This window comes from Caretta caretta, chromosome 14, assembly GCF_965140235.1.
Source record: "Caretta caretta isolate rCarCar2 chromosome 14, rCarCar1.hap1, whole genome shotgun sequence".
Lineage (NCBI taxonomy): Eukaryota > Metazoa > Chordata > Testudines > Cheloniidae > Caretta > Caretta caretta.
Genome location: NC_134219.1, coordinates 40737520 through 40751048, shown reverse-complemented (window position 1 = coordinate 40751048; position 13529 = coordinate 40737520). Strand labels below are relative to the sequence as shown.

Here is a 13529-nt window from a genome sequence, read left to right as displayed (position 1 = left end):
GGTGCTGGGACAGGGACCTTCCCCCTCCTGGCCGGTGGGGGCTGGAAGGGCCTCAGAGACCGGGCAGGGCGATGCCTCCTGATGGGAACGAGGGCTGGGCTCCTGGGGCCGCTGCTGCCCACACAACAAGCCCCAGAGCCACCCTGCCCGGCGCCCCTCCTGGGCTGGGTCCTGTCTGCGAAACCGCAGCCTGGGCCAGCTCCATTGGGGCCTGGTCGGGGCCGCTCCCAGCTCGGCGCCTGCGCCGGGAGCCGGGGTCCTTTTCCAGAAGGCCGGGCACTTCCGCCGTCTGGCCTGGACGGGACCTGCTTCCCCGCCAGCGGGGACGCAGGGCTTGCTCTGCCCCTTGGGAAGACGGCAGCTGCTTCCCTCAGGCTCTGGGGCCACCTGCAGAGCCTTCCTCCGCAACATCCGCAGGAGCCTGGCCATCCTGGAACCGAGCGGGGAGCAGGTGTGAGTCTGGGCTCAAGGCAGCCTTTCACTCATGGGCCTTTTCTGTCCCTCCTCCTCCCTGCTCCAACCACAGCCGCCCCCTCTGCCCCTACAGGAGTGCAGGGGGTGCCATCTACACACACGGGCAGGAGTTCATTGCATGATCTGCTCCCAACGTTTCCCCTCGTAATCCCTGCTGCTGCAATATCCAGGAAGTCTCATCCTTTTCCAGCAATGGGGTCAGTCCCAAAGACCATCGGTTACTCTGGACAAGCAGCCCCCTCCTGTCGTCCCAGGCCACTCTCCCGCCCAGGCTAGAGAAGGAACAGAAGCCAGGAGTCCGGACTTCTCCTGGGAAACCATTCCCCACGTCAAAGTCACAAAGACCCTAGGCACAGGAAGACCAGGGCCCTCCTTGTTCCCCATTGATTTCCAGGCTCAGCAGCTCACAGGGTCTGGCCCAGCTCCGAGACTCTCAGCCTGGGGAACAGTGTCCCACAAGGGAAGGGCTGGGAGCCCCATTGCTGGAACCTTTCCAAACACACTGGAAACGGCTCTGGAGAAGCCCCTGCCTGGCCTAAGAGGGAGGGGCTCTTGGGGGCTGTTTGCATATGAAATCCCTCTTTGGAGATAGTCTCTCCCCGTTTCTGCCTCTCCCCAGACAGACAGGGGAAGCCATAGAGGAACTCGAATGCCACTCACTTGCTCTCAGTGATGGGATAATGGATGGCGGATGTTCAGGGTCAGCAGACGTCCCTCACCCTCCTCCTCACTCTCCAAGCCCAAGGTAGGTTGGAGAGGGTGGTGACCTCAGGAGTTACCCTGCCCAGCCAGCAGGCAGGGTGATGACACGAGGGCGATCGACCGGCTGTGAAAACAAGAGTCTGTCTTATTGCCAAGGGACGGAGAAACTCAGCCAGCAGCAGGGGGGTGCAGAACACGGCCCTAGGGCGGAGGTGACAGCGCCTCCAGGATCCTGACATCCCAGCACTTTACTCACCTTCCTGGAGCCTCCCAAACCCACTGGGCTGTAGCGATGGGAACCCAACCCTACTGACGGCAAACGGGACTCAGCTACCAGCTCAGGGTCACACTGAGTGTCAGAGCCATGGATGGACACCTTCACTAACCGCTGCTGCAAACTCCCTCCCACAGCTGGCAATTGCAACCAGGCCCTAATGTCTGCTCCCCCTGCCTTTGAGAGGGAGTGTCACTCCTGCTTCCATTGCTGCCTCTTGATCTGTGGGACTTTGGGCAAGTTGCTCCCCCTCCCTATGGCTCTCTGGGACTCACATCCCTGAATGGGCTTTAAAAAAGACAATGGTTCAAGTTTGGCCCCAACTAGTTCTTGTTTCTCGAGACTAGCCATTTCAGCAAAGTTTAGAATTCTTGACATTCAACACCTGGAAACATCCCTTTCTCCTTCGCAGACGGCCTTAACATCCCTTATCTCACCCAGGCTCCCTGCTGCCTGGAGTTTGAGAATTGACGCTGTTCCCATTGGACCTACCCACGGTGTCACACAGCAAAGCGGTGACGGAGCCAGAAAGAGAAGACAACAGTCCTGACTCCTGTTCTAACTAACAAACAACCCCCCGGAGGCAGGGATAAAGCCCAGGAAATCAGGTGTGAACATTTTCATGGAAACCGTTTTCTGTCAGAAAATCCATTCAGACAAAACCACTTTGTTTCTTGAAATCGTAACAAATAGGATGAAAATTCTTTGCAAAAATATTTGTTTGCAAAACAAGAGCATCTCCTGTCCGTCACAGTGCAGTCAACTGTCTCGTCGTACACAAAGGGGAGACACTATGATCTAGAAAATTAGATGAGATGCTTCAGTCTGAGCTAAGTAGTTGCTGCTCTTCACAATTTCAAAAGAATAAAATGCAAATCAAATCGAATATTAGGTCATAATCGGATATGGCTCAGTGTGATAGGACACCTCCTAGTCTGCACTGCTCCGAGTGACACGCTTCAGTGGATCCCCAGCATCCACCCATGGCGAGGTAGGTGGGAGAAGATTATTCGTTCTTGACAGAAGGAGAAAGGAAGGCTGAGAAAGGAGCAGGGACTTGTCTTAGCTGATGCAGCCAGTCAGTAGCAGAGTTGCTCTCAAATGAGCTACGGACCAACAATTGTTCCTAATAATTATTCAGCAAATATTTGAGAAGAATTGGAATGTTGGAGAGGATCATGAACTGCTCCGAGACAATGAATGGAGAGCAGCATCCACATTGGTCAGACATATAACTGGTTGTGACTTATTTCTTGGTCATAAAAGAGAACAACAAAGACCAGAGTTTCCTCCCTGTCAATAGCCCCCTCCTCAGCCGATCAAGGTTGAGACTTCGAGGGGTGGGAGGCTAAGGGTTCTCATCAAATAGCCCAAAGAATGGCCCTGGTCACCACCGAGGGGATCACTCTCAGAGCACTATTGCAGTATCACCTCTCTGTGAGGGCCTCCCACAACCCCCCCACCCCGGCCCCCGCTCCACACACAGAGCTCCTGGTGGTGGGAGGAGAGCAGAGGAAAAGGACAAAGGAAGCAAGAAGAGAAAGGTAGGAGGGACAGAGGAAAAGGGAAAACAAAAAGGAGAAACCCCAATGTCCCCAGTAATTCTAAGGGACAAAGCCCTAGGTCGGAAATAAAATACTGCCCCCACAATCTAATGTTTTCCTTTCCTAAAAATCAGCCGGCACCTAATGGATCAGACTGAACAGGTTCCAAACCTCTCCGAGGCTCTTACCTTCTATACAGGGACGTCTGTTTTCGAGCAAATCCACTAAAAGAAAAGGAGAAAACTCCAAAGAGGGTCCTCCTTGTGCTCACGTACGTGCAAGTGAATGCTCTCTCAGTCCTCCAGGAGAGACCTCGAGAAGGAGACGTGCTGAAGCAAAGCCACAGGGATCTCCGAGGTTGCCCCTGTCCTGCACCCCTGTCCTGCCTGGCTGATGTCAAGATCTCTCTGTGAGGTCATCGCCTCCCCACCACCTTTGTCCAATAGGCTGAGGTCCTGCCAAAGGCCCTTGTGATGTCACTGCCACACCCACCCCTCCCCTGCAGTGCTGATGTCCTGCCCCTGTCCAGCCACATTGGATGTTTCGCTGCTTCCCCTGGATCACCCCACTCAATGTCACTTCCTTGTGGGGTGACACCGACTACATAGTAGAACACAGAGGTTCTTCCCCAGGCCGCAATTAGGTTTTCACAAGTTAGTCGACTTTATGAACCATTCGAGCATTTAATCTTATCCCCTGCATATCCTAAGGCCTCCTGTATGTCAGAAGAGCTGGGCTTTTCTTTTCCTCAAACATTTTCCAGAAAGGCATCTAGTCTTTATTTAAACAGATCAAGAGATGGAGAAGCCATCATTTCTCTTGGTAATTTGTGCCAATGACGAATCACCCTCTTACAAATCCGGGTCTTATTGTCATTATACTTTTTCTGATTTCTGCTTCCATCCATGGGGTCTTGTCATGCCTTTCTCTGCGACATAAAAGAGCCCTTTTATACTCAATATTTTCTCTCCATGAAGTCAAGCAACTCACTTCTCATTCTTCTCTTGTATATACTAAGCAGATTGAGCTTTTTCAATGTCTCATTATCGGGCATCATCCCCATCACTCAGTTATGAATCTTTTCTGCACCCTCTCCAACTGTTTTAACATAATATTCAAAATGTGGACACAGGAACTGGATTCAATATTCCAACATCAGTCTCACCAATGCTCTTTCACTTCCCTTTCCATCCTCACTACTCTATCCAGCCAAGAATGGCTTTAACCTTTTTTAACACAGTTGCACATTGACAGTTCATGTTGAACAGCTTGTCCACTATGGCCCCAAAATCCTTTTCAGGGTCACTGCTTTCCAGCGGATTGTCCCCAATTCTGTAGGGTGCCGCCTGACTCCTTTGTTACTGGAGCTATGGGGTTGCATTTGGCTTTATTAAAACCTAATTCTTTAGTAAGTATTTTAGAAGAACTAGCCCATTAGAGAGAGAATCGTGAATTACTCAAAGACAATGAATGGAGAAAAGCGTCAAGAGCAATCAAATACATGTTTGGTTACGGCCTATTTCCTTGGTCTTAAAAGAGGGTCACAAGGACCTGAGCCTCCTCCCTCACAATAGCCCCAAGCTCCCCCAGTCAGCATTGAGACTCTGAGAAGCAGAAAGCTGAGAGTTCTCACCAGATGTCCCGGGTCACCACCGGAGGGAGTCACTCTTAGAGCACCATTCCAGCCACATGTCTTTGGGAGGGCCTCCCGCAATGAGAGTTGGAGTGCAACCCCTCGCCCCCTCCGTCCCCAACTCCACATGCACAGACAGGTCCTGGTGGTGAAAGGAAAGCAGGGGAAAAGGACAAAGATGCAAGAGAAGACGAGAAAGGAGGGAGAGACAGGAAAAGGGAAAACAAAAAGGAGAAACCCCAGTGTCCCCCGTAATTCTAAGGGACAAAGTCCTAGGTCGGAAATAAAATGCTGCCCCCACAATCTAGTGTTTTCCATTGCTAAAAATCAGCCGGCACCTGATGGATCAGACTGAACAGGTTCCAAACCTCTTCGAGGCTCTTACCTTCTATACAGGGACGTCTGTTTTCAAGCAAAACCACTACAAGAAAAGGAGAAAACTCCAAAGAGGGTCCTCCTTGCGCTCACGAATGTGAAAGTGAATGCTCTCTCAGTCCTCCAGGAGAGACCTCGAGAAGGAGACGTGCTGAAGCAAAGCCACAGGGATCTCCGAGGTGGCCCCTGTCCTGCACCCCTGTCCTGCCTGGCTGATGTCAAGATCTCTCTGTGAGGTCATCGCCTCCCCACCACCTTTGTCCAATAGGCTGAGGTCCTGCCAAAGGCCCTTTTGATGTCAATGCCACACCCACCCCTCCCTTGCAGTGCTGATGTCCTGCCCCTGTCCAGCCACACTGGATGTTTGAGCTGCTTCCCCTGGATCACCCCTCTCAATGAGCGTTCATTGTGGGCTCAAGCCGTACACAGTAAAACATCAGAGGCTTCTCTCCATGCTACGCTCAGTTTTTCATAAATTAGCAGACTTTATGGACAGAAGAGACAATTAGAGCGTGTCATCTGACCCCCTGCATATCACAAGCTTTCTGTAGAGCATAGGAGCTAGTTTTTGACTACACACATTCCAGAAAGGCATCTAGTCTTCATTAGAAGACATCAAGAGGTGGGGAATTCCCACCACTTCCCTTTCTAGTTTCTTCCTTTGGTGATTCATCCTCACTGTTGAATATGTGTGCCCTCTTTCGAATACGAATTGGTCTCTTTTGAGTTTCCAGCCACTGGGTCTTGTTATGCTTTTCTCTGATAGATTAATGAGCCCTTTAATACCCAATGTTTTCTCTCCGTGAAGTCACTTCAACACTTCAATGATGTCACCTCCCGATCTTTTTTATAATCTAAACAGGCTGAGCTCTTTCAATAGCTCACTAGCATCTGCCAGGAAGGGAGTCCCCATAGAGGGACACCATAATCTCCCAGGGAGGGAAAAGGCTCTCACTGCCATTTCTTAACCTCATGGGGTGTTCTCCTGCTCTGCCAACCCTACCCCTATTTCAGCATCTCCAGGTGCCTGAGGGAGCAGGAACCAGAGGCCATCCTGCAGCTGGGACAGAGATGGAGGTTGATGACCTACCTGCCCGTGGTGACCATGGTGCAGGACAGCCCTCAGGACATGCGAATGCAGCTCCAGATCTGGATGCAGCTTCCCTTTGCTGGCACGAGACCTTGCAGGTTGCGGTGGGTGAGACAGGCACTAACTTTTGGAAACCCTCAGTGGGATCAGAGGGTAATGGTTTGTAGAAAGTGGTGTTGGAGAGCTTTACAAAAACTAGACAAGAACGGTGCATGTTCCAGGGGAGCTCCAGCCCCGGTGCTGTCAGTGAGACGTGTCCTCGCAGCCCTGCCTAACGGGTCTTTCTGTTTCAGACCCTCCTTGGAACTGCAAGAAAAGTCCAACCTGTGGAGTTGTGGTTGCAGTGATAGTTGTATGGTCTGCGTTGATCGCTGCCATCATTGCTCTGGCAGGTGAGTTCCCAGCTTCCGCCCGGCTCCCTTCCCCTCCAGCTACGATCTCCGCGCATCCCATTCCCCCATGACCTACCACACTCACTCTCTCCTCCCGGCCTGTCCGGCTTCTGCCCCTGGGACAGAGGATTCCTGGGGGATCTTCCTCCATGACCCTCCTCCTGCTCCCTCCCAGACCCCTGCACCTGGGCACTCTCTGTGTCGGGACGATCTGACTGACATTAGCCCCCCCCAGCCCATCTCTGAGCACTTTGGACCCAAGTCACCTTTGCCACGCGCCGTGAAGCAGTCCCTGACCAGAGTGTCCAGTGGGACAGGGTGCAGTGCAACCCTGAGCCCTTTGCCTTCCCTGTGTTGCTCTGAGGTTACCAGCCTGGCCTTCCTGGATCTTCAGGTCACGCCTGTGGCCGGGCGGCAGGTGCTGCCGTGTTACTGAAATGAGATGTAGAACTCAGTCTAGACCCCTACACCAGCGCAGTGTGGAAACCCGCCAATCACTGAGCTTGGCCAGGAAGGGTCCCTTAGCACCATTCACTCCCCCGGGCTGCCCAGACAGCGTGTGCTCGTGCAGAGGGCATCTGTTTGCGGTGAACATGAACCCTGCTGTATCCCCCCGTCGTCTGGGGCAGGGCATGCTGGGGACTGTCGGGGGTGGGATTTCTCTATTGCCCTGGGATCCGATCACTGGGCCCCAGGAGGGTTTAGCAGCTGGCAGAGGGGATTGAATCCAGCTCTGTCTGCATTAGGAATCCTCTGTGCCGATGTCATGACGTCCTTGCAGTTGAATTGGTGCAAACCGCTAAAGGAGACGCACCGCACTGGTGCACAAAGGAGCTTGCCTTGGTGCAGTTCGCTGCAGGAAGTTACCAGAGCGAGCCGCACTGCTCCAGCGCATCTCCAGGAGGTGTTTGCCCGGATGTCACTGTGATTATACTGGTGCAGATTGCTCTGATACAGATGGGCCCTGAATCCCAGCTCCCTGCTGTAATGGCAGGCTGTTGCAATGGGCAGCATTGGCTCTCGCTGTGTAAGGTGGGAATCTGTGAGCTTAGGGTTGGTTACACACCTGCAGGTGCAGGGAGCTCTGCAGAACATGTTTGAATCTGACCTGGAGATGGATGGTGGAGACAGCCTGTGCCATCAACTGTTAGTCACTGACTTCTCCGCTCAGTTCAGTAGGGCAGGGGTGTGGGCGACCATTCACTGCACAGTGAAATCTACAGGGTCAGACATGCCTTGTGCGTGAGGTGAACACATGCTCGTTTTCTGATCACCGCTGCCACGTTTCCTAACTCTTCCCGACTTAGAGTGTCTGTTCCTCGCTGAGCGCCAGCCACATGGGAAGGCTTAAAAACCAGCTACCGAGTTACTGTGGTGCAAACAAAAGTGATGTGCTCAAAAATGTCTGGAGGGGTTTGAGTCCGACTCCTCTCAACTAGACAGGCCTTTCAAATCCTCTTTGGTGTCACTTATGGGTGACCCCACTGCTGCCCTTTCATGGCTCTGAAAGGGTTACACTGCCGTGAGGGCTTCCAGAAAGTGCCTTTCTTGCTGCTGTGTTTGGGGAGAGAAAAGTCTGCAGGTAGGAGGTGAATTAAGTTCCATCATTCCTGGCCCACAGTGCAACAGGTCACTTCCCGTGGCTGTGGTTTCTGGCGCCCCCTTGTGGCTTTCATGTCCCTGAGTGAAAGTTCCCACGTTCTTCTCAGTTGTTCACCTGCTGTTTGTTGTTAGGTTGAACGTCCAGCTGTTGATCTTGTGCCTGGGGTGAAATGCTCTGAGCTGTGTCAGTCCCTCCCAGGCTGGGAGTGCCCCTGGAATCCTTCTTGCCATGCAAATTTACTGTGACTAAAGTCTCCGTCCCCCTGCATCTGATTGCCATGGACCAGCCCCAGCTGGGGGTCCCAATGGGCTTGGCAAGCCGGTCAATTGACTGCCTGTTTGGCCGCAGTCAAATGCTTCAGAGAGAGCCCTGGGGGTAGGAGGCAGCCTGCCTTTCGGATTGCGTCTCGGAGCCTCACTGGTGTTTTCCAGAACTTGGTTTCATTGTTTTGCCTTTTTTTTCTGAGCTAAAATAACTCAGTGAAGTACATTTTTTAAAAAATTAGGTAGATCCGTATTTATTGAAAGCTAAACCTACTGGAGACAATGACGTCTTGCTCTTTTTTCTTCCTGGCGGGATGTAACCAATTCTGATAAATTGGTATTTTAAAATATCTGACCACTCTTTGACAGATTTGACTGGTCAGTTGACCAATTTTTGTACCAGTCAAATGCCCAACTCTCGATGCAACTCTTACCCTCTATGTGACTGTCTCATTCTCAGTGCTGACCTCTCAGCTTTTATCAGCTGATCTGTGCCCCCCTGCTAGCCCCTCGTGCCCGGACGGCTGGATGGGATACCGAGGGAAATGCTACTATTTCTCAGAGAGGGAAGGGAGCTGGACCGACAGCCGGAGCCGCTGCTCTGCCCTGGGTGCCTCCCTGGCTGGGATCGACAGTGAGCAGGAAATAGCGAGAGACTCTGCCAGACACTGATCTTGGCACAGGGGTGGCTGCTGCAGCAGGACCTGGGCTCTGCCCCATGGGGTGAGGAGCAGCTCTGCCCCCTCCCGTGCTGGGAGGCCGGAGTGAATGAACTTCCAGCTGCTGAACGCCAGCCCTGGCTGGGCCAAGGGCCCTACTGTCTGTGTGTGATCACAGGGATTGCCCATTCTCCGCTGCCCCCCTCCCCAAATAGGGAGACAGCTTCTGCCTAGGGCAGGGCTGGCTCAGGCATCTCCTGGCCTGCTGGCTGCTGGAGTGGGACTGAGAACCCCGCCAGTGCTCCTGTTGTGGGGATGGGAAAGGAGCAGCCAGCTGAGGAGGCGGGGGAGGAGGGGATCCTCTCACATTGACCGCTCCCACTTCCGCTTGCCTCGCTCCCTCCTCCTGCCTTGCTGTGGTGAGCGGGGGCTGCTCTGTGAGAAGAGACTCTCTGCAGAGAGCTCAGACCCAGCAGCTGCCCCCAGCCCAGGGGGACTTGGGGTGTGGGTGACTGGGAGCACCGGGGCGGGGCTGCTGTGCGGTGGGAGGGTTAAGACTGCCCGGGTGATCTTGTGCTTTGCAAGAGGGAGGGGAAAATCCCCCCCCCCCCGGAAAATAAACTGAGCGCCCTTCAATATGCGACTGGGATTCTCTGCAGCACAGAGCCCTGGAGGGGCGGTGGGGGGAGCACGGGAGGGGGGGCTGATACCTGCTGTCCCTCGGCTTTCTTTAAGGCGTTCCTGCTGCGCCATAAGGGTGTCTATGACCATTGGATCGGCCTCCGGAGGGAGCAGGGTCAGCCCTGGACATGGGCCAACGGCAGCGAATTCAACCACCTGTGAGTCTCTCTCGCCCCTCTGGACTAATCCCCTGGGCTTGGGATTCTGGTGTCTGAGCTGTTTGAGCTCAGGTAGATCCACCACTCAGTGCTGGTGAAACAACCAGACACGACCCTGGTCCGTTCGCGTCCTGCGTGTATCGGAGACCGATGGGAGCCGGCGTGTCCCTGAACTCTCGGCTCCTCCCCGCAGCACGCCATAGCCAGAGGTGCCCTCGCAGCGCACTGGGATTTCAGCTGGGACACTCGCTGTTCTCCCCCAGCCCTCTTCAGCAAGGTCCCTGGGGTGTCTGACCCCCCTGGGGAAAGGAGGCAGCAGGGAGCTCAGGTTAACAGTGGCTGCTATAGAGGGCAGCATGCCGAGCACTGCATGGCAGGTGCAGGTCCCGCTGGGGATTGCAGCCGGCAGGTTTGAGTGACTTGGCTGGTGAGGCCTCTGAATCCGCAGCAAGGCACCGATGTTAAAGGAGCCTGCGGTTCACAGGTGCTGGACGCCTGGGGCTCCCACTGGAACGGGGTACAGTAGTGATGGCTGCCCAGCCAACACCCCGCGATGGGTTCCAGTGGGCTCCAAGTGTGATCACAAAACCAGCGCTGCTTGAGCCCGGAGCAGGGTTTGAACCCCGGAATTCAGCACTAGAAGCATGAGCCTCTGCCATAGGAGTGAAAGAATCCACTTCTTTAACTGAACCCCCCCCCCCCCCGATTGATAAAGCTCTTATGCAGGCCAGCCATTAGAGGGGGATGGAGACCCCCCACTTCCCTGGTCTGGGTTACTTCAGTACTTTGAAAAGTCAGGCTCTTATGGCGCTGGGTCAGGGCTCCCCAGTGGACAGTCCCCATTCTGCTGTATTGGACCCAACCTTTGGATCCCACCTGCTTCCAGCCTCACTGGGTCTGAATAGCCACCAGACACTGTCCCAAGTTTGGGCCTCTGTGGCCCTCTCCTGGGGTACAGACTCCCTGTCCTGAGCTCTGCTCCTGAGGGGCTGGGAGAGTAGCTGCTCCGCACTCAGGCGTGCACTGTGGAGAAGGGCTCCCCTGGCTGGGACTGGTGTGAAATGCCTGGCCTCTGCCTGACTGCAGCTCCCTGGCTTCTGTGTTGCAGGTTTCAGATAAGAGGAGGAGGTGACTGCGCGTATCTGAACGACGAGAAAGGGGTCAGCAGCTCACGGTGCTACATGGGAAGACGGTGGATCTGTAGCAAACCTGAGGTGTATGTGATGGGAAAAGAGACTGCATTGGAAGGGGGCTCGAAATGGGACTCCTAGACGTGACACTGATCCAACTCACACCTACTTGAACGAGCCAAGTCCCCGTTCGTCAGCCTGGCCAGGATCTCAAAATCAGGCAGTGGGGCCCTCAAGCAATAAGTGTGTCTCATTTAAACTGTGGATTCTTCGTACGTGCCTTCTGCTTTTGAACCTTTAAACTCAGGGTCACATTGTCAAGCTTTTCTCTGCAGCTGAGAGGGAGTGATCTCATGAGAAGGAGTCTCAGCCACACGCTGGGGAAATGAGGTAAGGGAAAGCCTTGTTCGTTTAGGCTCCAGAACAGCGTATCTCAAATGCAGCCACCAGCTGATTGTTTTGCAGCCACAAGGGCCTCCAAAGTGCCCCAACAATCGCTGAGGTGTTAAGTATTAAAGGTGCCTTCTAAATGCCATAAATCCTAATGCGCACTCCCTTTTAAATAGTACCGTGCCGGCAGAGCTGAGCTACATAGGTGTGGTTTTCTTTCAAGTCACAAAGTGTATTCTTTGGCTAAGAACATAAGAACGGCCAGACTGGGTCAGAGCAAAGGTCCATCCAGCCCAGTATCCTGTCTGCCGACAACGGCCAACACCAGGTGCCCCAGAGGGAGTGAACCTAACAGGCAATTATCAAGCGATCTCTCTCCCGCCATCCATCTCCACCCTCTGACAAACAGAGGCTAGGGACACCATTCCTTACCCATCCTGGCTAATAGGCATTAATGGACTTAACTTCTATGAATTTATCCAGTTCTCTTTTAAACCCTGTTATAGTCCTAGCCTTCACAACCTCCTCAGGGAAGGGGTTCCACAGGTTGGCTGTGCGCTGTGTGAAGAAGAACTTCCTTTTATTTGTTTTAAACCTGGTGCCCATTAATTTCCTTTGGTGGCCCCTAGTTCTTGTGTTATGGGAAAAGTAAATAGCTTTTCCTTAGTCACTTTCTCCACACTACTCATGATTTTATAGACCTCTAACCACTGTGTTTACATCTCAAGTTACCGTGGCTCTATAAGTGGCTATGGGCCATCTCACTGTGTGGTGTTTGGGTAGGTTGCGATTGTTCATGCGGGGGGGGGGGGGAGGTGAAAGAGTTAAAAATGTGACTGGGTATCAGAAAGTATTTCAGATAATCTAGTGCCAGAAAATGACCTTGAATGTGACAGCAGGTGGCTCCTCTGGGACCTTCTGCTAAGAAAAGCAAAACATAGAAAGAAAAATGAACACTTCAGCACCAAGGGGAAAGGCAGTTTTCTGTGTTTCGGAAGCCATCCGATTCCGTTTCTGAGCAAGTTGCAGTGTGAGAGAGAAATTCATCAAATTGAAATTTATGTCATGCAACGTCCCTGCAGCACTCGTGCAAGGGAAGTTGAACAAAATTACCACGGTGAGCTTCAGAGGCGCGAGCTGTTAAATGATGCAAAAACCAAGCTGAAAAGACAACAGCAACTGCTCAGATTTTGTTGTTACTGTTATCATTATTATTACTGGGCGAGGTGGATTGGTTTTTTTTGTCTGTGAAAGAAATATTGGACATATTGGCAGATACATTCTTTCATTATTAGTCATTATTCTTTCTATTATGTAAAGCATTTTTAAATGTAGTTCAGAATTGTTGTACAGCCGTCCACCTTTGACCAAAAAAGCAAAAGAACAACAAAAAAGACAAGACTGCGCAAAGCACTGGTTTGTTCTGTGTTTAGGTCCAGTAAAGATAAGACACAACTGTACCTTATATTTGTTAGTGAGTCTGCAAAAAATCCCTATGTAAATATGCACATGTAATTTATTTATTTGTTTTTCCTACAGTTAGTTAAGTATTGTCAGAGCCGCATTCTGAGGCTGCCAAATATTTGTGAGAACCCCGGCTCTAGAAAGTGTTAGGATTTTGTTTTCTATGTAACCATTACTTTCCAGTATTTGCAAAAAGAAAAGGAGGACTTGTGGCTCCTTAGAGACTAACCAATTTATTTGAGCATAAGCTTTCGTGAGCTACAGCTCACTTCATCGGATGCATTCAGTGGAAAATACAGTGGGGAGATTTATATACATAGAGAACGTGAAACAATGGGTGTTACCAGTATTTATTCACTTTTGCTTGCATCTCTGTTCTTTGATAATAAACTCATTCTTGTTTTCTGTATATCTAAGTGCCGTGTTCTCAATAGAGTGGTTGGCCTGAATTGAAACTTACAAGCTGCTGTGGACCGCGCCTGTGGGATTAGAGTCACCGTTCTGCATGTGCTCAGTGGAACGGGCTGAGCACTCCAGAGGGACGCTCAGAGGCTTTGGGAGTGTCTATTGCTAAGCTGTACACAGAAAGCGAGGCTGGAAGATCGGGCTTCCGCTGCCAGGGGTGGTGGTTTGAGAGAGCTGACCCATGGCAGGCCTGGACAAGGCTCCCCAAAGGTGCCTCGTATGCCTGCTATGA

General features: G+C 52.3%; 1 protein-coding gene across 1 annotated transcript; it reads left to right on the top strand.

Annotated features, from left to right (window-relative positions):
* The first annotated feature begins 6304 nt into the window (after positions 1-6304).
* LOC142068986 (C-type lectin domain family 2 member D-like) lies at positions 6305-13241 on the top strand. Its single transcript, XM_075119094.1, has 5 exons — positions 6305-6338; positions 6386-6484; positions 8811-8998; positions 9745-9848; positions 10957-13241. Exons 1-5 carry the CDS (start codon positions 6305-6307, stop codon positions 11117-11119), a joined length of 588 nt encoding a protein of 195 aa, XP_074975195.1. The 3' UTR covers positions 11120-13241.
* Positions 13242-13529: the final 288 nt, after the last annotated feature.